The following is a 22267-nucleotide window of genomic DNA, read 5'->3' as shown; positions in this document are numbered from 1 at the left end:
GGCAGACCTCTTTGATTTGAGGTTCATATTTGAACATAGACCTGCATTAAATGAGACAGCAGGAACTCATATAGACTCGTTTAAAACTCAGCGTGGCTATCTAGAAGCAGAATAGTTCTCAGGCAGAAAAAATAGTAGGTGCAAAGGATGAGGAATGACAAGAGGTCAGTGGGCCTGGAGCAGAGGGTTGAGTGGCAGGAATTAGGATCAGAGAAATAATTAATATAAGACTTTGGATTGTACTTTTTATTTTAGGGTAAAAATTTACATATGGTAAAATGCACAGGTGGCTTCTAATTAAATAAACGCAAATGAAATGCTGAATATTTCCATCAACGCAGAAAATTCTGTGATTCTTTCTAATCCTTGCAATCCTCCCATGGGTTACCATTGTTCTGATTTATATCACAGAGATTAGTTTTAACTCTTTTTGAAGTTTGTTTGAATGGAATCACACAATATATACTCTTTTCTGTCTGGCTTCATGTTTGTTTGTTTGTTTGTTTGTTTTTTCAGATTCATCTATGTTGTTCTGTGTATGAGATATTCACTGTTTTTTATTTCTTGTAGTATTCCACTGTGTGAATATATCACCAACAGTTTATGAAACCTTAATAGAATTTGGGTTATTTCTCATTTGGGGATATCATAAATGGAGCTTCCACGAATATTTGTGTATAAGTTTTCATGTCTCTTGCATAAAAACTGCAGGTTGAGATTTTGTGGGTAAAGAACAGATTCATGTTTAACTATGTAAAAAGTTGCCATGTCAATTTTTCTTAAACGGTTGTGCCATTTTACACACCCACTACAATGTATAAAAATTCTAGTTCCATATTGTTGTTGTTATCTTTTTAATTGTAACTATTCTAGTGGATTTGAAATAGAATTTTTATGTTGATTTAATTTGTGATTTTCTGACAACTAGAGACATTAAACACTTTCTCATGTTGTTGTCGGACATTTGTTCATCTTTTTCTGTGAAGTACTTGTTCAAGTCTTTTCTCCCATTTTAACTGGGTTGTCTTTTTATCATGGAGTAGAAGGAGTCCTTTTTATATTCTGGGTATCTTCCTGCTGGTATAGTGTCTCTTCTGTAGAGGATCCTTTTGAGTGAGCATTACCATGCAATGTGAAAATTGTCGCACTTGGTGCTCCTTTCCGTATGAATATTTTCATGTCACTATCCCAGATCTCCTTGTTCCTGATCTTCTAGTCGTTCTTTTTCCAGGTTCCTGACTATCTTGCTAAGCCATTTGCCTTTGTCCATCATTCTGTGTAATTTTTAGGCCCAGCTCAGATAACCTCTATTTCCATGAAAAGTAGATAACTAAATCATTGTCCAAACTGGGAGGATTTCTCCTCATTCCTGTCTTCCATGGCTTATACCAAGACATTAAGCCAATGCATTTGTGAACCAAGCTCAAATCTTTTAGCTTCTGTCAATTAGTGATAATGGATCTCCTTCCCATTAAGGAAAGGTGCTGTTAAGACATGGTGGGTAACATGGGTGTCTAGGCTAGCTGACACATTTAATCATTTCATCTGTCCAGTCTTGCTTGTTCTTGATCCCGTATGTACCACTTCCAACTTTCTGTTGAAAGTACAATATGATTTCTTCTGGGCCTTTTTAACCCTAAGTCTTGGTGGATCTGAAAGAAATCAGCTCACGGTCAGCTTGTCCATCTGATGGTAATTTGATGTCCCATCGGAACAGTAGAATTTGCTACTGGAGATAACACGACTGTGTTCCAAAACTGATGCTGTCTGGATTGCGGTTCTTGCCTTAGGGTTTTCCATCAACCTGATGGGATCTTCTTTACTTTTGATATTTCCAATACTATGGGATCTATCAGGTTATATAGCCTGGGAGGCAGGGCTGTCCATACTGCTACCTGAATGTACTGTAAAACCCCTTTACTACTGGGCCCCCCTCAAAGCTGGCAGCATTTCATGTCACACAGAATGAGTCATATTATTCTCCGTTGTGGCATATGCTGTCTCTGTGATCTGAAGAGGCCTTTAGGCACTGGTCTTCCTTCTTCATGGTGGGAAGTGCAAGTGCAAGAAGCAGCAATGTGTCTTGTACTTAAGGGGATGTTTGCCATCTTGGCATGTGCTAGGGCACTGGACCCTAAAATTTTGCTGTCTTGGGCCCTTAAAACTTAGAGTTTCTCTGCGTCCTGGAGTTCATGTGTTTTACCGAGGCCTTCCACAAATAGTTAGTTTTTGTTCATCTTGTCCAATGAGCATGATGTTATCAATATAGTGGACAAATGTGAATTCTGCAGGATGTGCGGCCAGTTTATGTCTCTCCAGAGTATGACAGAGGGAATAACATGAGAATGTTAATGTATGGTCCATGCAGGAGCTACCTTAGAGGCACAGTTTTGTCTAACCCTCCAAAGCTTTACCAGGGTGTTAAAATCTGTCGTTGGTAGAGTGTTTCTTAACTGGTAAAGTTTTGCTCTGCATCTTTGGTCATGCACCCTCATAAGCTAGTGACACACATAATCTCTCAGCTCTTCCTCTGGATTCTACTATTGCTTGGGATATAGTCCCTTTCCTTTTTTAACAAGGCTGAGTACATCTGTGGTCTGGTTTTGGTGTTACTTAAGGCTATGTTAGGGGCCTAGGTACCAGGAAAAAAAGTGGGGGGGAATCCTGGGGGAGTTCATGTCTTACTGAGGAAAAGCCTCTGCATTGTCCTAAAAAAAAAAAAAAAAATGGAGGAATGTGTCGTTAAGGAATCTGAGGACTCATGATTTGGGGCATCATCGACCCCAACTCTTGTGTCAGGGTCCCATTTCCAACCAGGGCCCTGGCCTTGGCATAGAAAATATGCACTGTTTAAGAGTTTAACCTTCTTTGAAACTCTGCTACTCTTAACATGAAGTCCTAGTCTTGGTCCTCAGCATTGTCTTCCTACTGCAGAACTGAGAGCCTCTTTCAACGCTACCAAAAAGGCCTCTAGAGCTTTTACACTTAGCTTTTAACTGTCAATTATCTTGTCCTTATTTATTTATTTATTTATTCTGGAGCATCAGTGGAGCTTTGCAATTGTCACTTTTATTAGCACAGATTTTCACATCCACATATGGAAGAACTTGCAATGGAGTGATAGATGCAAAAATATCATTTTGGGTATGATGGGTTCAGACAATAAGAGTTTTTAATGGAATGTCTCAGAGTTTGAAGAGAAACCAGAAAACAGACTATTTTTAGTAGTTTGGGTACAAGTGAGCAATAAAGACCAAATGGAGGTCTTAGCATTACTTGAAAGCAGTGGTTCTCAACTGGGAGCAAATTTGCCCCCTGGGGATGTTTGGCAATGTCTGGAAACATTTTTGATTGTGAAGACTAGGGAGGAGCCTGTACTATTGGTATCTACCGGATAGAGGCCAGGGGTCCTGCTAAACATCCTACAAATACACAAGATAGCATCCCCCCCAACCCACCCATGAAGAAGTAGTCTGCTTTCCAAATGTCAATAATGACAGCTGAGAAACCCTATCTTAAAAGTTCGTACATCCCTGAAAGAGGAACCCCCCAGTTCCTCAAATGCGTTTGGAATCATGAGCCTGTCCTGACCCAGGACCTGATGTTGATGTTAGGGAAACTTGTTTCATAGCGTATGTTTCTCTAATTCCCGTTAATTTTATATAGTGCTTTACAGTGTTCACAAGGCAGGGGATTACTTTATTTGAAGGTGATCCCTCTTACTCGCTTAAAAACAGAAATGCTCAGTTTGAATATAAAGTCCAGATTTTCCTAAAGACTTTGCTCATAAACCTCCTTATCTTTTGCAATTCCCAATCCAAATTCTCCCTGAAATTGGGATGAGATAAAGGGAGGCCAAGACCTCAAATTCATTACTAGAGATATTGTGTCCCATGGGACTGAAAAAATATGAAATCCTGAGCCTCGGATGACCCTTCTAAGGAAACATTAAATTCTGCTGCTCTTCTTAGGGTCTGTACTAGTCTGACCAATTGGTTTTGACATTACTGCTGCCACCCTGCCTCTGCACAAGGCCAACAGGTAACGCGTCCTGGCAGATAAAGCTGGGCAGCCCTCGGTCCCCAAGCAGAACGTAACTCCCCGCGAACAGCGCTTGTTCGAAGGTGGGCGGAGCGCGGGGGAATTGGGGGCCACACACCTCCCCCGCGTGCTAGACGCGCGCGGTGGCCGCCTAGCCAAGTCCAGGTTGGAGGGGGCGGTCCCGGCGGCGAGCGCAGGCGCTGGCTGGCGCGCACTCCGGCCCCACCGCCCGGTTCTCTGCCGCGGTCCGCCCTCTGCGGGGCGGGGGAGGGCGCGCGAGTTGCGGCCGCCAGGGCCCGCCCCTTCGCCTTCCCGAGCAGGAGGGCGGCGCGGGGAGGCGGGGCCGCGGCGGCCGGCCCTGTCTGCGCCTTGCTGGCCTCGGAGCTGGCAGACACTGGGGGGAACATGGCGGCGGCGGAGCTGGCTGTCCCGGCGCTCCCCAACAGCGGCGGGGCGGGGGCGCCGTCGGGTACGGTCCCCGTGCTTTTCTGCTTCTCGGTCTTCGCGCGGCCCTCGTCCGTGCCGCACGGCGCGGGCTACGAGCTGCTCATCCAGAAGTTCCTCAGCCTGTATGGCGACCAGATCGACATGCACCGCAAATTCGTGGTGCAGCTCTTCGCCGAGGAGTGGGGCCAGTACGTGGACCTGCCCAAGGGCTTCGCGGTGAGCGAGCGCTGCAAGGTCCGCCTCGTGCCGCTTCAGATCCAGGTGGGTCCCGCGGCAGGGCCGCGCGCCCAGCCGCTGTTGCCGGTCACCGCGCGTTTCTGTCCCCGCCCCCGCCGCGCTCCTCAGGTGCCCCGCGCCGCCCTGGCTCCGGGCCCTGCGCGCCTCGCTGGCTGGGGAGGGCTGCGCCGCGAGCGCAGTCCTCGGGGACGGCTCAGAGAATGGGCCAGTCCGAAGGTGACGGTCACCAGCTGTCCTCGCCCGAAGCGGGGGCGTGGGCCTCCCAGCGCGTCTGGGCACGCGAGAACGCCCCCACGTGTGTGGTCCTCGACCGGCCGCATCCGCTTTGTGTGCCAGGAGCGAGTCCAGCAGCCTGCGTAACCGAAGGGCTGTGCGGTACTCGCTGTGGTTTTCTGTGGGAGTGCTGCCGAATGGGGGTGAAGAGTTGATGGGGGTATTGGCCTTAGGGTTTGTTACCCGGAGTTGTGTTTACCACTTGCGGAAACACAAACTTCAGGAGTCAGGCCTTTCCCCGCTCCTCTCTCCAGTTTGTAGTTCCTGGAGCTTAAGCCTCCGTTAACCTTAAGTGAAATAACCATTTGCGTAGCCTCATCCTGGTAACCGGTTACTGGATCTCTTGATTATATATGCGTCGCCTGCGTTCAAAAAGTCATTTGACGCCAGGACTGTAATACCTTGTTAATTCCCCAACTTTCCCTCCACCAGGATTTCCCGATGGTGCTGGCCGAGAAAGTTATTGCACCTGAGGATTATTTTATAGCTTTTAAATATATATAGATATATATATATTTTTAAAATCATGCACTAATAACTATGCGGGCCTGTCTCTTGTTCTTTTTACGCTCAGAGGATTCACTGGATGATTTTTATTTTTGGAAAGAGAGAACGTAAGATATATTTTAGGTGCTACACTATCAACAATTTTTCTTTTGTTGAGAAACTGATAAGCCATTTCTTCGGAAGACCAAATTGAAATGTGGGAATCAGGCTTAGAAGGCGTCTTAATATTCAAGTGTCATATTCTTTTTTTTTTTTTAACTTGTCATATTCTTAAGATTATTCTAGATTTTTCTTCCGCCCAGCTGTAGTCAGTAGCTGCAGAATTGGTTTTGTTTCTTATCACCACAGCACCCATGCCAGCCCCCAGCACCCCTGCAAGAAGCTTCCAAAGCAGATACTTTTACCTGGATAAATTTCCTGTGTTCAAAGGACAAAGGCTGTGAGGTTCCACTGTTTAGCCCTGTGGGGATTCTAAAGGGATGATCTCTGATACCCCAGAATTTGCCCTGTTGCCCATACAGAGAATTGTGAGAATGGTGGTTGGAAGGTGTTTACTACAACTCCCCCGACCCTCGCCCCCCATTTTTTATGTCTTCAAGAGTTTTCGTGGCTGACACCTTTCTGCAGTCTTCCTTGTTCTTGTATTTAGGTTATTGTTGCCAACATACCCAAGAAGTTGGATGCACCTTTGACAAATCCATTAATAAAGGCCAGAATCCAAATTCTAACTGAGGAGGTCTGCAGCTGACCTGAAGATGCAGACTTCTTTGTGATGCATTTTCTGTAGTGGTTGAGAGGGAGGGTGGGCTATACCTAATAAGATACTATGCCAAACTAGTGACCCCCCCCCACTTCACATCTCTAAGTCTATTCCCCTTCCCCGCAAGATAAGACTTATTTATTTTGAAAAATTCAAGGCCCATGTCTCCCAACTGATTTTAATGAAACGTGCTGGAAATTAGTAATGTATATGTGTATATCTGAAATGTCCTGGACATTCTCAAAAGCCATTTTATAATTCAGGTAACTTGTGGCTTTTGAAATATTTTGCTTGGTATAGGAGATAACATTTTTTTGGTGGTGATGTTTAAAATAATAATTATAATAGCACAGCTCTGTTCAATCTTTTTAAAGATATTATTTATATCTCATTAAATAGCCCAAGAGTTCTTAAAAGTCTGTTACATAATACCTTAAATATTTTAAAGTTTTTAACAGTATTTTTCTTTATGCTGTCTCCTTTTAGTAATAATACGTTGACTTCTTCGGCCCGGTGCCTCCTCCAGCTATAAAATAAATGTGGAAGGCTACATACATTCCATATATACCCATAAAGCTATTCTGATACCTATTTATATGTATATGAGTATATGTCTCTAATATAGACATATGTGTACTTAGTGTGTATATACTTAGAAGTGAAAGGGAAGATAGTTCTTTTCATGAACAATTTATTACATGTTTTTGGAACCTAGCTGTGTAATCCTACAGACATGGATATTTTATAGGTAAATGAGACCATAGAGTTCATCACACAAACGTTTGAGTGGCAGCTTTAAGTGCCTGGCACAGTGAATTCAAACATGGATAAGACCCCATTCTTATTCCTCACCTGATAACCTCTCATTTTGCAAAATAGCAGAAAATGGAAGAAATTGCCCAAGGTTCTCTGATAATGGTGTAGCCATCAAAGCTTGTGAAGTCCCTCCTTGGTAGCTGACCATAGCATTCATCTTCTCTTCTCATGCTTAATGAAAATATCAGGCAAAATAGAGAACAGGCCACAAACTTGAGTTTGTAATATCATTTGTTTTGCTGGTGTTCATTGTTCTTTGAAATCAGTGCCTGTCACTTAAGAAGACTCAGGATGGCCCCTCAGTGAGGCCATGCTCCTGGGGCCTGATGGTCCCTTTCTCCCAGCAGCAGGGACAGAGAGCATAAGTTTGGCCATATGTAGTCCTCTGCTTAAATAATGTAACTTGTTATTTGCTTGAACTGGACCTTAGAGCCTCTAGGGCCCTGGCTCACGTACTTATATTCTAGAATATATTCTTAATTTGCATAGGGGAGTGGCTTTGCTTTCACTCTTGTTCTGACTGCTGCTGCCATGACCGTGTAACAGAGTGGTTGCCTGTGCCATATTGTGTGCACCTGTAGTGGGTTAGTGGTTCTGTGGGGACTGATCTTTGAGACCCCCATTGTGAATATTGGACTTTTGAGTGTCTTCTTCTCTGAAATCATCTCACAGGGACCGAGTGTCTGCTGACAGCTCAGGTAGCTGAAGACAGCTCATGTTTCAAGCATGGTTTATTTGTTTTCTGCTTTGTCAGAATGCTTGAAGTCCGAGGCATTTTGAGACACAAAGGAAGAAATGTAAATGAGAGGATTGAAGAGTGGGAATTTAGGTCATTTTTATAACTTCCAAGTTTTAATTTTTCCTAAGGTATTTCCCAAGTTTTTACTAATGGAAACATTCAACCCTGGAGACTCCTGTACATTTGATATCCTACCACCTCCAGTGTATTTTCCAGCTTGTCACCATGGAAGGCAGAGCCCAAACAGAAGAGAGGAAGAAGTGGACATGACAAGGAGAATGCCAGTGAGGCCATTTTCCCTTTGTATGTAGGAGGGAAGGCTCTGGCAGCTTTGTGTGGGTGGGAGATAAGGGCTTCCCTGGGAAGGTTATTTTGACCTTTCCTGAGATGGTTAATTGGGAAGGTATTTGGCTCCAGAGCACCTTCACTTTCGTAGAGGTTTATTACTACTATTAATATTCTATTATTATTTTTAACAGAGGGCATGGCATTTATTAGCCAGAAGAGACCCCAGAGTTCATGGTGGGAAGGGAGAGAAGACCTGGTTTGGGAAGATGAAGGAAAGGAATCTGTTTTCCCTTGGGCTTGCTAGTTTGAAGGTGGTGATTTTTGATTATGAAACCTTTACTGTGGGAGCATGTAGGAGGAGCAGATAGATAGTAATGCTCAGAAACAGAATGGAGAAGCAGGCAGGACAGATCTCTGGGAGGTGAATAGTGTCAGGGCACTGAGAGGAAACAGCTGGAATGTGAGGGATGTGGTTTGTCTCTCCCCCATTGGTTTGATGGGAGAGAGAGAGAGAGATAGAATGTGTTGTGTGTGTCACTTTAAAAAAAATTTAACATTTTGTATTACTGCCCCAAGCATTGCATACTTTTTTCCCCTTAGTGGAGGCTACCTGTAAACAAGCAGTGTTTGAGAGTAGGGACTATGAATTTATTGTTTGATTATATGAAGCCCATTTAATCCTTGAAGTAGCCCTCTGAGGTAGATACTGTTTTGTTGCCTTGTTATAGATTAAGACACTGCTGTTTGAAAATGTAAATGATTTGTCTGATTTCATGTAATTGAATTTAGGGAAATTGAGATTTGGTCTCAGATTCTATTGCCCACAGCTCTGCTACCCCGGGGGAGCAAGGCCTTGCTGTAGCTGTGGTAATCACATTTCCTTGCAAACATTTCTGAGTGGAAATTCTGGTACCTGACCGTCCCTTCTGGACTCTCTCCCAAGTATATCATGCCTATCTTGTGACTCTCATAGACTGCCTCGGTTTTGAACACATCCCATTTACAATTCCAAACTTTAATAATTCCTAAAGACACACAGTAGTAGTTCTCACTAGAAGGCTGTTAAAACAAAGTACCACACACTGAGTGGCTTATACAACAGAAGCCTACTTCCGCCCATTCTGGAGGCTAACATTCAGGGTCGACTCCTGAGGACTGTGAGGGAGAATGTGTTCCATGCTTCTTTCCTGGGCTCTTGGTTTTCTGGCCATCTTTGGCATTGCTTGGTGTATAGACCCATCACCTTCATCACTGCCTTCATGTTCCCAAGGCCTTCTCTGTCCAGATTGCCTCTTTTAATAAGGATGCTAGTCATGTTGGTGTCAGCCCTCACCCTGCTCCAGTGTGACCTCATCTTGACTAATTATTTTTCAATGATTCTATTTCCAAATAAGGTCCTTTCTGAGGTCCTGGAGGTTAGGAATTCAATATATGAATTTGGGGGGATACAATTCAACATAAAACACTCAACGTGAATTGGTTTTGTGGAAACACAGAACTGGAGCACAGATAGAGTATCACTGAGCAAGGCCAGCCTCCGTCTGTGTGCCTGTCCTGAGTAACCAGGGGCACTTAACCGAGGAAGGACAGGTTCCTTGAGAATGGACAGCTGCTGTTAGAAAATGGTCAGAACACAGGTGGTAATGAAGAGGGGGATATAAAGTCGTGATAATATAATAATGTAATAATGGGACTTGGGGATGAAAAGTCTTTTAACTGTTAAATCTGGTCAGATTCCAGCTGTGACATTTCTTAAGAAAATGGACAAAAATTTATACTTGCAGTTGATCTCTGAAGGGTGCTACAGGTTCTGACCAGTTTTTTGTATTTGAATATGTTTATTGAGATATGTGTTATCTATGTGTCTGCATGTATAGAGATGTTTGCAGATATATAGATAAATGAAGGTGTGTATGTTCGCACACACACATTTTTTATACATGATTTTTTTCATGGTTCTTGAATATGCAATGATTTGTAATTGCTGTGTTTTAACTTGTGACAGCATTTGACCCAGTGTACTTTTAATTTGCTATCTTGCAGTTGCAGTGTATGTTTGAGCAGCATTTTTAGTTATCTACAAGGTTTTTGCTTTAAGAGAAATTCATGAGTCAAGTTAAGAAGTCTGGGTTTTAGAGGCAGTGTGTAATTGAATAACAACTTATTGAATTCATGTGAATTTGGGGGATGGATTGGTGGGACATGGTTAGAGTTTCTCAGGGTAGTTTTGTTTTGCTTTTTCTCCTTTTTATTGTAGCCTCAAAGCCTTCTTTCTGGCTTATCAAAAGTAGCAATTTTTTTTTTCCCAACTACCGTAGCGTAGGGATACCTTTTTGTTGTTGTTGTTGTTGTTGTTGTTGTTGTTTTTAAATAAGCTTTTAGTTTTAGCACAGTGTTAGAGCATAGTTGCAGAGATAGCCTGGAGAGTTCCTGGATACTTGTACCTAGTTTCCCCCCTGACTCCCATCTTACATTGCTGGGCACAATGCTTGTCACAGCCAAGGAACCAGCACTGGTACATTCGAATCTCTTGAGTTCTACACTTTATTCACATTTCACTAGTTTTTCCCGAATGCCATTTTTCTCTTCCATAGTCCATTCGTGGATACTAATTATGTTTCGTTGTCATGTCTTCCTAGGCTCCCTTGGGTTTTCAGACTTGTTTTGTCTGTATTGTATTGTATAGTTTTTGATGACATTGACAGTTTTGCGGAGTACTGGTCAGATATTTTGGTAGAATGTATCTCATTTGGTTTATCTGATGTTTTTCGCACACTTCAAATGGGGCTGTGGGATTTTGCGAGGCAGATGGTGAAGGTCGTTCTTATCACATTTTTTCAAGTCGATATACTAGCAATGTGGCATGACTGATTGTCTGAGTTTTGATCACCTGGCTGAGGCAGTGTCTGCAGATTTTTTCCATTGTAAATAGTCACCCTGTTGCCTCCTCTATATTCTACTTTGAGGAAGCAAGTCTTTCATGCAGTCCACATCCAAGAGGGATACCAGGAGTTAAACTCTGACTTACTGAGAGGAGGCTGTCTGGGCATTTTTGATTCACTAAATTATAGCCAGTCATCTCTGCACAAGAACATGCCTTGTCACATTATCTCTGTCGTTTCTCTGTTTGCTGAAGGTTAATAGATGAGTTCCTATACTAGAAGGGTTTTTCAAGGTGGTGAGGATTTTGTGGCTGCATTTTTTGACATCCTCAGTCTGTGTCCACTATGACATATATCTGATGTGGCCCCCTGCCCAGAATAGGAGACCTCATAGCTGAAAGGAGGTAGGAACAGAAACACCAGGAGACTACAACTCTGAATATTTAGGGTTTCTGGATAGGTAAGGCTTTATTCCTTTATGTATCCCAATACATTTGGCCATTTTAATATCATAGCCCTGAAGTATTATATAATTTAACATTTTCTTAGTTGAGTGTGCTAAAATGATGTCCCAATTTATGTTATTATATACATACTGTTCCACTAGAAGTCTAGATGTGGAACTAGTTGAGTTTTGATCTGCTTTTAGTGTACTTTGAATTTTTTTTCTGTCACCTATCATTTCTTGCTGATACCAGTTTGCCTGTCTCTAGCCGCTTACTTTCTGATTTGCTGTTCATAACCTTCTGTGAGTTTAGGGCCAGGAGGACTAAACTTGTTGGGAATGTGTACAGAGTTCCAGAGTTCGTCCGTTATCTGAGGTGAGATCTGCGAGCTAGAGATAGAGCGGCCACGAGCTCTGAGTATGATAGTGTTTGGCCATCTGGCACACTTAGTTTGGTTTATTTTGCTTGCGTGCTTCTTTCACTGCCATGGAATGACGAGAATGACTGAGTTGCATTGCTGTAATTTGAAACAGACCAGTTGCAGGTAAACTGCATTCTGTCATGTGCCCTAAACACATTGTGGGTGTCTAGGGATCCACTTAGACTTTGAGCCCTTTGATCCAAAATTTAATTTTTACTGAGAATTTAAAATATGTATTCATAAATAGTGATTGGTTTTAAAAAATTGTGTCCTGGGTACTTATATATATATGTCACGCTCCCTGCTTTGGAAAATGATACTTGCATTAAAAATTTAAGGGAGCGAACAGTTTAAGATAGAATATGTAATTTAAGATGCTTGAATATTTATTTTGATCATCCTTTATTGGCAAAGTAGGGAAACCTTTTACATAGTGTTAGCATTACAGATGGCACTCCCATTCTGCCATGAATTTGGTCTGTAGAGGGAGATGGGTGCCAGCGTTCCTCAGACCAGCACATAGATAAGGAAGTACAGACTCAATGGAAGGATAAGAGATTCCTTTTAATGATGCACCTAATTCCTGTAGTAACTGTTTCCTGGAAGTGTGTAGGGCCAGGCTGGTGGGGAAGCCACCATCATGTAATTGGGACACAGGGTTTTCTCTAGAAAATTATTAACAGACATTATCCATGGGTGGTTTTTGGGCAAAATGGGAAAATTGAGGGGAGATCTAAGGGCTGGCTAGTAAGAGGAGGGGCATGGGTTCATTCAGGACCAGACTGCTTCCTCTGCAGTGCTTTCTGAAATTTGAGAAGGCAGGAAGAACAGCATCATGGACCCTGAAGAATGCATGAGTGACATGAAATTCTTAACATTCATCAGCGGCTTTCCACTTTTTTGTAGACTCCTCCTGGGCCCACGTTGTTACTGTAGACCAACTATGGCAATTAACGTCCAGCTGGGTAATCTAATACCTGTTTTTAACCTTAATTCATTAATTTCCTGATGATGATGAATTTGTTGATGAATGCAGGTGTCCAATTTATGTCTGTCCATTGAACAGTGGTGATGTGCTTGGCATTATTTCATTGCATTTCTTTTTTTGAACTCTGAGAAGTTATTCCTGAGAACAGCATCTTAATATTTCTGTCTTGATGACAGCAGCAGTTCTGAATTTGTTCTGATTTTTTAGTTTTATGTTCCATAGTCTCTGCTACAGATTATTTTCAGGGTTACTTTTTGTACTTAGAAGCAATGCCATCATCAAACTTAAGTTGTTTACCATCATAACATTTTTTTTTCTAACAGTAAAAGCTATGTGTACTTTTAAATAACGTTTGGGAAGTGTTTTTAAATAGCATTTGGAGAAGGTAAGAGAAGTATAAAGAAAAAAATATGACTGACACCCATAACTGTGTAACTACTTGTTAATATTTACATGTATTTGCTTCTACATTCTATTTATATTTTTACATGATTGAAATACTGCTGAACTTCAGTGCTCTCTTTTTATTTGTTTATTTATTTGTTTTTAAAAGATTTTATTCATTTATTTGACAGAGAGAGAGAGAGACAGAGAGAGAGGGAACACAAGCATCTGGAGAGGGAGAGAAAGAAGCAAGGCTTCCCGCCAAACAAGGAGCCCAATGCAGGGCTCGATCCTAGGACCCTGGGATCATGACATGAACCAAAGTCAGACACTTAACGACTGAGCACCCAGGTGCCCCTGTGCTCTCTTTTTAAAATTAATATTAGATCATGAGCATTTCTTCATAGATGGTTCAAATATTTTTAAAAACTTATTTGCATATATTATTTTAGTTCTCTAAAAAATTTTTTCTCATGGGAGTGTGTTAAACTTTGTGAAGTCTTTTCTGTATTGTTGGTCCTTGGTTTTTTTCTGATTTTCATTATTATAAACAATTCAGTCAACATCTTTGTGGATAATTTTTTTTTCAATAATTCAGATCACTTCCTTAGGATAATAGTTGTAGAAATTGACTTACTAGGTCAAACAGTAGGAACACTTTTCTCCTTTATTGACCTCCACTGAAAATAAATGTCGTCATATAACGAGTGCTAAATCATTCTTTTTTCTTCTTTCCTCAGCTCACCACCCTGGGAAATCTCACACCTTCAAGCACTGTGTTTTTCTGCTGTGATATGCAGGAGCGATTCAGACCAGCCATCAAATATTTTGGGGATATTATTAGCGTGGGACAAAGATTGGTATGTTTGCTTCTTTATTTTTCCAATTCCCTAAAGCATGGTATACATTTATATAGTTACAAAATACATAAATTGCTAATTATCCTTGTTTTCTGTTTGTTTTTTCTAGTTACAAGGGGCCCGAATGTTAGGAATTCCAGTTATTGTAACAGAACAGTACCCTAAAGGTCTTGGAAGCACCGTTCAAGAAATTGACCTAACAGGTGTAAAACTGGTCCTTCCGAAGACCAGGTTTTCAATGGTAATACCAGAAGTAGAAGCAGCATTAGCCGAGATTCCTGGAGTCAGGAGTGTTGTATTATTTGGAGTAGAAGTAAGTGCATTTTGTTATGTTTGGGGTACAATGTCATTTGTAGAAAAACTGCAGTGCGATTTTATGTGTAGGCTAGGTGGTAGGTGATAGTAATGATGAGAAACATCCACCACCCTTCAATGAGTGTTGACTCTTTGCATGGCAGTGATCTGTAGTTCTTCAGTCATTCAACACTCCCAGTGACTTTCTGAGCCAATGAAGTACTCTGGGTCTCCCCCTATTACAGATGAGGAAACTAAAACACACATGCTGTGCAACTTGCTTGGAGCAGGTAGCTGGTTAAGGGATGCATATCACAGCAGAAAAACACAGTGCCCCAAAAGTAGTAGTTAAAAGCAGAGGCACAAGAATCGATCAGCCTACATTCAGAGGCGTTATTTTTATTTATGTGTTATAGGATTTCACCTTGGTCATATTTTTGCTGTAGAAAAACCTCAGAAGTCATGTAGTTCCTTGTCCTTCCCACTTGAATCACTTACCTACTTTTTGAAGGAAAAAAATACTCAAGATTCTTTATGTGGATTAAAATGATTTTCTGTTTGATCTGGTTTTTTGGCATTTGTATATACAGAATATATGTATTTATTCATAGCATTTAAACAGTTATTGAATTAAATTTTAAAATTATGGAAAAAAATGATAAATACAGTGAAATCCAAATAGTATAAATTTAATATACCTATGATAGTAGGTTTTATACTGTAGGTTTTAAGAGTACAAGGATGCAGCCTTAGTTTTAGGTGTGCGTTAAATATTTTTGTATTTTGACTTCAATAATGATAATACAGAGGAAGCCTATTGATATAAATATGTCATGCCAAATACTTTTGCTGACTTGGGCACTTTGTTTTTGCTCATTCGTCATTATTATACTTCATGCCTAATCAAAATCATCTTTGAACAGTCCTCCAGTGCCAATTTTAATGGCATGCCAGTTGATAATTCTCCAAAGTTCACTCGTCACGTGCACATAAGTTTGGCATCCTGGTATTATTGAAATGTGCTTTCATTGCTTATATAACAGAGCTCTTTTCGGGCATGGTTTTGCTCTGTATTGTCTGCTAATGAATTGTTACAAGTTACTACCTACAAAGACGGAATCTGTATGATACATCTGCTTGTGCTGTATACCGGATATTTTTTGCCTTTGTCACTTGTTATTTTTAACTTGGCCTACCTTTACTACTGGGTACCTCGTACCAACTTAGTTTTTCTACTTGTTTCTCCGTGTACAGTACTGCTGACTCATTCTTTGTGTTGGGCACTCAGAGTGAGTTCAGAAATAAACCCAACCACGAGCAGCATCAAAACGGAGTGGTAGTAGTCAGCCTTAGGAAGGTCATCCAGATGACAGATGAAAATCCTTTTGAAAAAATTGTCACGGAGCTCCAAGTATATGCTCAAGGATCCTAGTGTGAGGAAGCTTGATGGAATCCAGTTTCTGAGTTTACAGTGAGGAAACCAAAGACCAAAGCCTGAGATGTTTATTTTCAAGATGACCTAGCAAGTTAGAGGCAAGGCCAGATGGAGGGCAAGGTCATGAGAACTGTAGTGCTTTTTTCTGCTTTATCATGTTGTCACATGTTTGTAAAATGTGTGCCCACATTATTACGTAGGATTTTTAATGTCCCTCCTAGACTCATGTGTGCATCCAGCAGACAGCTCTGGAACTAGTGGGCCGAGGTATTGAGGTTCATATTGTTGCTGATGCCACCTCATCGAGAAGCATGATGGACCGGATGTTTGCTCTTGAGGTAATTGTCCTGCTTGAAAATAAGTAATTTACCAAATTTTCCCGATTAATTTGAAGAATCATGAATACTTCATAATAATGAAAAATTGGCATCTTCAATTTGCGTGTCTTTTGACAACTTCAGATTCCCTGACTTCCAGAGTCTTGGTGGTGTGCTGACCGACCTTTGAGGTGTTGCCACTAAATCTTCTTTTATATCTTCCATCTCCTCAGATCTAGGTTTCTAGTGATACCAGAAGCTCTCATACATCTTTTCTCATGACTTTGCTATGGTTTGATGTATGAACTTGTAAGAAGCCTTCTAGTAAGCTTAATCTGCATCACTGAGAGATTTGCAAATCAGAAACAGCCCACCTAGTTTAACTAACAGAGGCTGAATCAGGCTTAGGCTGGCCATGCCCAACCCTAGGGCATGCCTAAGCCTGGTTCAGCCTCTGTCGGGTTTCCTCCGTCTTGAGTTTCTGGGCAATGGGAGGTGTGTTACTGCCTCTGGACACCACTCACACATAGTATTTCTCGGCTGTCTGCCCCAGAGGATCAGGGTGGACCATAGTCAGGGAATCAGAGATATTTTGTCAGTGTTGCTTAACAGTACTCTTTTGTAAGCATTTTCTCTTCCAAGACTGTTGAAAAGCAAACTACCACATAATCCTTTGAAACACTCCATATTGTAGATTGTTCTCTCTCTTGCATTTAATTCTAGTTCTGTAATAATTTTAGAGTCATGTCCATGTGGATTGAGTTGGCATATTCTTTAACTGATGATTTTTATTGAGAATGGGAAATACAGATTTTTTTGTCGTTGTTGAGATCCTCCAGTGTTCAGGCCCAAGCTGGCCTATGAACCACTTTCTGTGTTGGATTGCAAAGTCATTGCTTCTGCCAGGAGTGTTCTCAGGGGTGTTGAGGTAGGGCAAATGAGAGAGTATAGGCAAGAAAGAAGAAAAGTCTGTGCAGAAGACCGATGCAGAAGCAAGTGGGGAGGTGGCAGCAGTAGCTTCTTTAAGACCCTGGTTGGCCATCCCTTCTCTAGGAAGGCTGAGGGCCAGAACTTGAAGTGTTTCCACGGAAGTGGAAAACTAAAAACATCCAAAAATAACAATCTTGCTTATAAAGAAATTGCAAGGACTTTGTCCTCCACTCAAATAAGTTTTTGAGACATGTCTTTATTATGGCATTTATTACAGAAAATTATGATTGTTGGCACCTCTGTCTCCTCCTAACACTGGGGATACAAACATGGTGAACCTCTTTACCATCAGATACTCTGGGAAGTCGTCTCATCTCAGTGATTAGGAGTCTAGACACTGGAGGGATATTACGGGTTTGAATGCAAGGCCTGGCGTTTTGTAAATGTATGTCCAGGGACAAGTTATCTAGTACACATGGCTCAGAGTTTTTTCTTTCTTTCTTTCTTTTTTTTTTTTTTTTTAAGATTTTATTTGACAGAGAGAGACAGTAAGAGAGGGAACACAAGTAGGGGGAGTGGGAGAGGAAGAAGCAGACTCCCTGCTGAGCAGGGAGCTCACTGCGGGTCTCGATCCCAGGACTCTGGGATCGTGACCTGAGCCGAAGGCAGACACTTAATGACTGAGCTACCCAGGAGCCCCACTGCCTCAGATTTCTTACCAGGGAAGTGGATATAGTGAAAAGCCACCCCACTGGGGGATTTGGTGTGGGTTAGTGAGGTAAGGTGTTGACAGCACTTAGTGTAGCGTCCGATGAAGTAAACACTCAAATATTAGCTGCTGCATTTATTTCTCTTGTGGTTATTATTTGTTGTTGTATCCATGCAGTTAGTCTTAACCCGAAATGTAGAAGCAGTAGGTCAGCTTCTCAGACCCAGCAGGAAGGAGGGAGTGTGGTTGTCTGGTGGCTTTGGGTGAGACAGAGCAACCATCATCGCGTGGGTTCAAGCACAGAGGTTGCAAAGTGAAAAGAGAGAATCAGGTCAGATCGTGATGGGGGAGGCGTGCCACACTGCAGATTTTTCTCTTAGTCTTAATTTTTGATGGAGGTGTTGTAGTTTGTACCTAGATTATTGGGAGAAGTGTTAGTTTTATTTCTTTTACTGTAGGACTTTGAAAGTTAAAGAGCAATCCGGCCAGCTCACCTTCCCTGTTCCTTTAGAACACAGCTCCTCACGGGAATTCCTGAGACTACCCACATTGCCTGTTGAGATCATTATATTAAAAAGATTTATAGATACTGTTACTGAAACTTCGGGGCCTGGGTTTGTGGCATGTGCTGTCTTCAACAGAATATTTTGAGCACCAACCGTTTGTCAGGCATTGTTTCTTTCAACTAATAATTGTAGAGTAAATGCAGAATAAAATAGAATGAAACCCTCTCTGGAACTTGATACCCTTGGACTTACGGTGGGGGTGGGGAGGGTTCATGTTGATTGGAAATTTACTGGGTTTAGCACCCCCCCTTTGCCCTCTCTGAAGGTCTCATGGCTTTGTACCTTTGCATTTTGAGGTTTGTGGGTCAGAGTAACTTTTGCTTCGACCTTGCGGGACTGGTTTTGTAAGTGTAGGGGATGAACTTTGGAAGCCGATGGAGCCCTATACCTGTGTGCATTAAAGAGGTGTGGTTTGAAGTTTCTGCCTCATTTTCAGCCGGGAAAGAAAGAGAGTTTGGGAGAAGGACTGGAGGTGTCCTTATAGTGCCTGTGGGTGTGCCCAGACCCGCCTGTGTCTGCAGAAGCTCCGCTTTTCTCTCTTTGCTCAGGCATTCAGTTTGGGGTTGGCAGGCACCGTGGGAAGGTCCAGGAGTCGGTTCTGAAAACTTTGCATGTTGCTGAGCCACGCCTTCTGCTTACGTAGGTTCTTTGCTTGATTTTTTTGGGGGGGGGGGAGGGGCTTGGATTTTTTTTTTTTTTTTTTTTAAATCCAGTCATCCTTGGCCGTATCTCCGTCTTGAAGCCATGGTTGGCGTCAGTTGACTAAGATGTATTTCTGTGCCTTGAGCATCCCAGCCCACCTCTGCCACGGTGACCCGACTCTCACCGGGGACTGCTGACTTGCCGTCAGTCCAGCAGATTGTGGTCAGCGGAGCCCTAGGGAAAGCTGGTGTTTTCAGGGGTTATCTGCTTTCTTCCGTAGACCTGGGAGCAGTTCTCTGTCCTTCTGCCTCACGGAGGAGCTAGAAAGATGAGTGAGAACTGACTTCTTTGGCACTTCTGCATGCATCAGGCGTGTTCACAGACACTGCAAGTGTGTGATTAAGATTCAGAGTGAATCCTTGAGAGTCCCCCCATTAAACTGCGAGCCTTGAGGAAGGCCAGGCCGGGCTGCCAGCTGGTCAGGGCAGGAGCTGCTCTAGTCTTACAGTTGTCCCCTGCTCTTCTCTGGGAGGGAAGCACACAGTCCTGGAGATGTCTAAGGGTTTTGATAGGATAGTCAGAAGTGGACTAAAAGGAGGAGGACTTTAGTTTCCAGAAGTCTTCAAAAAACTCACTTTTGGGTATTTGTCCCCAACATACAGGGTACTAGCACACTTGGTTTTTTCTCCCTCTTTCCTATGTAATTCTGCTGTTTTTTCTTTCCTCAAGCCTGCTGGTCAGCTGCCCTGCATACTTTTCCACACAGGCTGCTGAGGTCCACGCTGGCTTTCTGAGTAGTGGGCTGAGCTTCTCCCTTCTGCGTCCTTGGGGACAAAAAGAAGGGGTTTACTCTGCCAGTATAGGTTAGGCTTGCACATCTGCAAGGCTTCACCTTGCTCCTGGAGGATGTCCTGGTTCTTGTTCTGACTCCTCCTTCATGAAGAGTCACTGACCTGGGTCTTTTCCCCTGACCTGCCTGGGAATTAGGTCTCTGCCTCTCTCCTTGGTTCTTACAGCAGAGGGTTCAAGGGACAGCGGTTGGCCAGGTTTTTCCCTATGGTTTCTGATAATAGAGATGGCCAGAGAAGACAACTCTAACTCTAGAATTCTCTCTCATTCCCTTCTCTACCCCTCTCCTGCTTGTTCTCAATTTTGTCTTCTTTGCCCTCCTCTCTCCCTTCTTCCCACCTTGAGACTTCTGTCCTTGCTTCTTTATTATGATGCCACTGGGGCAGTTTGGCAACAACATTCTTTGATCTGTCAGCGAAACTTTAAATGTTATGCTCTTGTTTCATGATTCTGAAGTTTATGGTGGTGGCAGTGCTGGTGGGTCTGTTATCAGCCCAGGGGCACACTCTTTTTTTTTTTTTTTCCCCAAGATTTCATTTATTTATTTGTTAGAGACAGTGAGAGAGGGAACACAAGCAGGGGAGTGGAAGAGGAGGAAGCAGGCTTCTGGCGGAGCAGGGAGCCCGATGTGGGGCTGATCCCAGGACTCCAGGATCATGACTTAAGCCAAAGGCAGACACTTAAGGACTGAGTGACCCAGGTGCCACAGGGGCACATTCTTACAAATTGCATGAGGCTCTCCTACAACCAGTTCTTTCTGACTTATGGGAAGGACACACATTGCTGTATCATATGTTTGGAGACAGAAAAAAGAAATTAAAAGTCGGGGCGCCTGGGTGGCTCAGTGGGTTAAAGCCTCTGCCTTCGGCTCAGGTCAGGATCCCAGGGTCCTCGGATCGAGCCCCGCATTGGGCTCTCTGCTCAGCGGGGAGCCTGCTTCCCCCTCTCTCTCTCTGCCTGCCTCTCTGCCTACTTGTAATCTCTGTCTGTCAAATAAATAAATAAATAAAATCTTAGAAAGAAAGAAAGAAATTAAAAGTCATTGTTTTACCCTCATAATCTTGATGTCCCTTCTATGCCTGGCACATATAAGTCATAACATTAGCTACATATTTTCTTTTCCTTGTTTCTAGTCCACATTATTATTACTGAGAATAATTGTAATCAGTTTGTGGTGTGACTAGTTGGAAATCTGTCCCCATCACTTAAGTGGATGGTCTGGCTAAGGACCATGGCTTTAATAGAGGACACTAATTATTGTATCCCGCCATAGCTTTTGCTGTTTAATACAGTGTTCCTTGTTGTGCTCATTTCTTGATTTGCCTTTATTTTATTTTATTTTTTTTAAGCGTCTTGCTCGAACCGGGATCATAGTGACTACGAGTGAAGCTGTTCTGCTACAGCTGGTGGCAGATAAAGACCATCCAAAATTCAAGGAAATTCAGAATTTAATTAAGGCGAGTGCTCCAGAGTCAGGCCTGCTTTCCAAAGTATAAGGACATTTGAAGGTCTGGTATGCTGCTCACCATCAGGTGACAGGACTGTAAGCCTGGACAAGCTCTTGTCTCTACTAGAATTAAAATGTTAAAGTCAAAACTTGGCTCCTTTTTTGCGCCTCTTAGTCAAACATAACCACTTAGACCATTTGGGTACCAACGTTTAGTTACAAATGTCAAAGGCTTCAGGTGCTGCCTACCTTCTTCTTCTTCTTTTCTTTTTTGGGTTAATGTGCTTTTATTTATTAAAATAATTATAATGAAGGTGCCTGTTTTGTGTATATTGTGTCCACTGGTCATTATTTTTTTAACGTGAATACTCTTGTGACATTTTCTCAAATTGTGCACTGTAAATTAAAAAAAATGTACCAATAATGGTTAGACTTTCATAGTATTATTAAGATGTCTGTTGTAGCCCAGACTCAGTGCTTTTACTTTTCAGATAGATTGAAATAGGATTATTAGGTGAGAATTTCAAACAGACCTATGGATCATGGTACCCCTTTCTTTCACAATGCAGTCAGCTTACTTGAGTAAGTAGCGTTGATCTAACCAAACAAATGTATATTGAATAATTATGTATCTTTCTTGATGATGCTAATTTTCTTATTCTAGTCACTATCACTCATTTTCTGTTAATGTTCTCTCTTTTTTTTTTTTTTAGCTGTATCTTTTCCTTAAAATACTCATTGGGCCATTCTTTGTTTCAATTTTTTAAACAGAATGGTTTGCAATGTTACAAAATCAGGGGAGAACTGTTTTAGATTTCTTTACTTTGGCCGCATGCGTTTACTACAACGTTGAATATGTCTTCCGATATGCATCAGCTTTAGCGAAGAGTCATAGGTTGGATAAAATAGGGTTTTCAAACGTCCATATTCTTGTTTGGTATTTTCTCTACCTACCCTCCAAATATTACAGTTAAGGCAAAGGCTTGAGT

General features: G+C 42.2%; 1 protein-coding gene across 1 annotated transcript; it reads left to right on the top strand.

Annotated features, from left to right (window-relative positions):
* The first annotated feature begins 4418 nt into the window (after positions 1-4418).
* Positions 4419-21967, top strand: LOC111141104 (isochorismatase domain containing 1). The gene is made up of 5 exons (XM_022493435.1): positions 4419-4749; positions 13970-14089; positions 14199-14402; positions 16040-16156; positions 21181-21967. The coding sequence occupies exons 1-5, from the start codon at positions 4447-4449 to the stop codon at positions 21325-21327; spliced, it is 891 nt and encodes a 296-aa protein (XP_022349143.1). The 5' UTR covers positions 4419-4446; the 3' UTR covers positions 21328-21967.
* Positions 21968-22267: the final 300 nt, after the last annotated feature.

This window comes from Enhydra lutris, unplaced genomic scaffold (assembly GCF_002288905.1).
Source record: "Enhydra lutris kenyoni isolate GAN:26980312 unplaced genomic scaffold, ASM228890v2 scaffoldscaffold5, whole genome shotgun sequence".
Lineage (NCBI taxonomy): Eukaryota > Metazoa > Chordata > Mammalia > Carnivora > Mustelidae > Enhydra > Enhydra lutris.
Note: the sequence above shows the minus strand (reverse complement) of the source record. Positions and strands in the feature narration are given on the sequence as shown.

What these genes read in the sequence shown, in the direction of transcription:
- LOC111141104 (XM_022493435.1), top strand. Translation starts at nt 4,447, where the DNA reads ATGGCGGCGGCGGAGCTGGCTGTCCCGGCGCTCCCCAACAGCGGCGGG. An exon ending in TTAGCGTGGGACAAAGATTG is followed by an intron (nt 14,090 to 14,198) that starts GTATGTTTGCTT and finishes TGTTTTTTCTAG; the next exon opens with TTACAAGGGGCCCGAATGTT. An exon ending in ACCGGATGTTTGCTCTTGAG is followed by an intron (nt 16,157 to 21,180) that starts GTAATTGTCCTG and finishes ATTTTTTTTAAG; the next exon opens with CGTCTTGCTCGAACCGGGAT.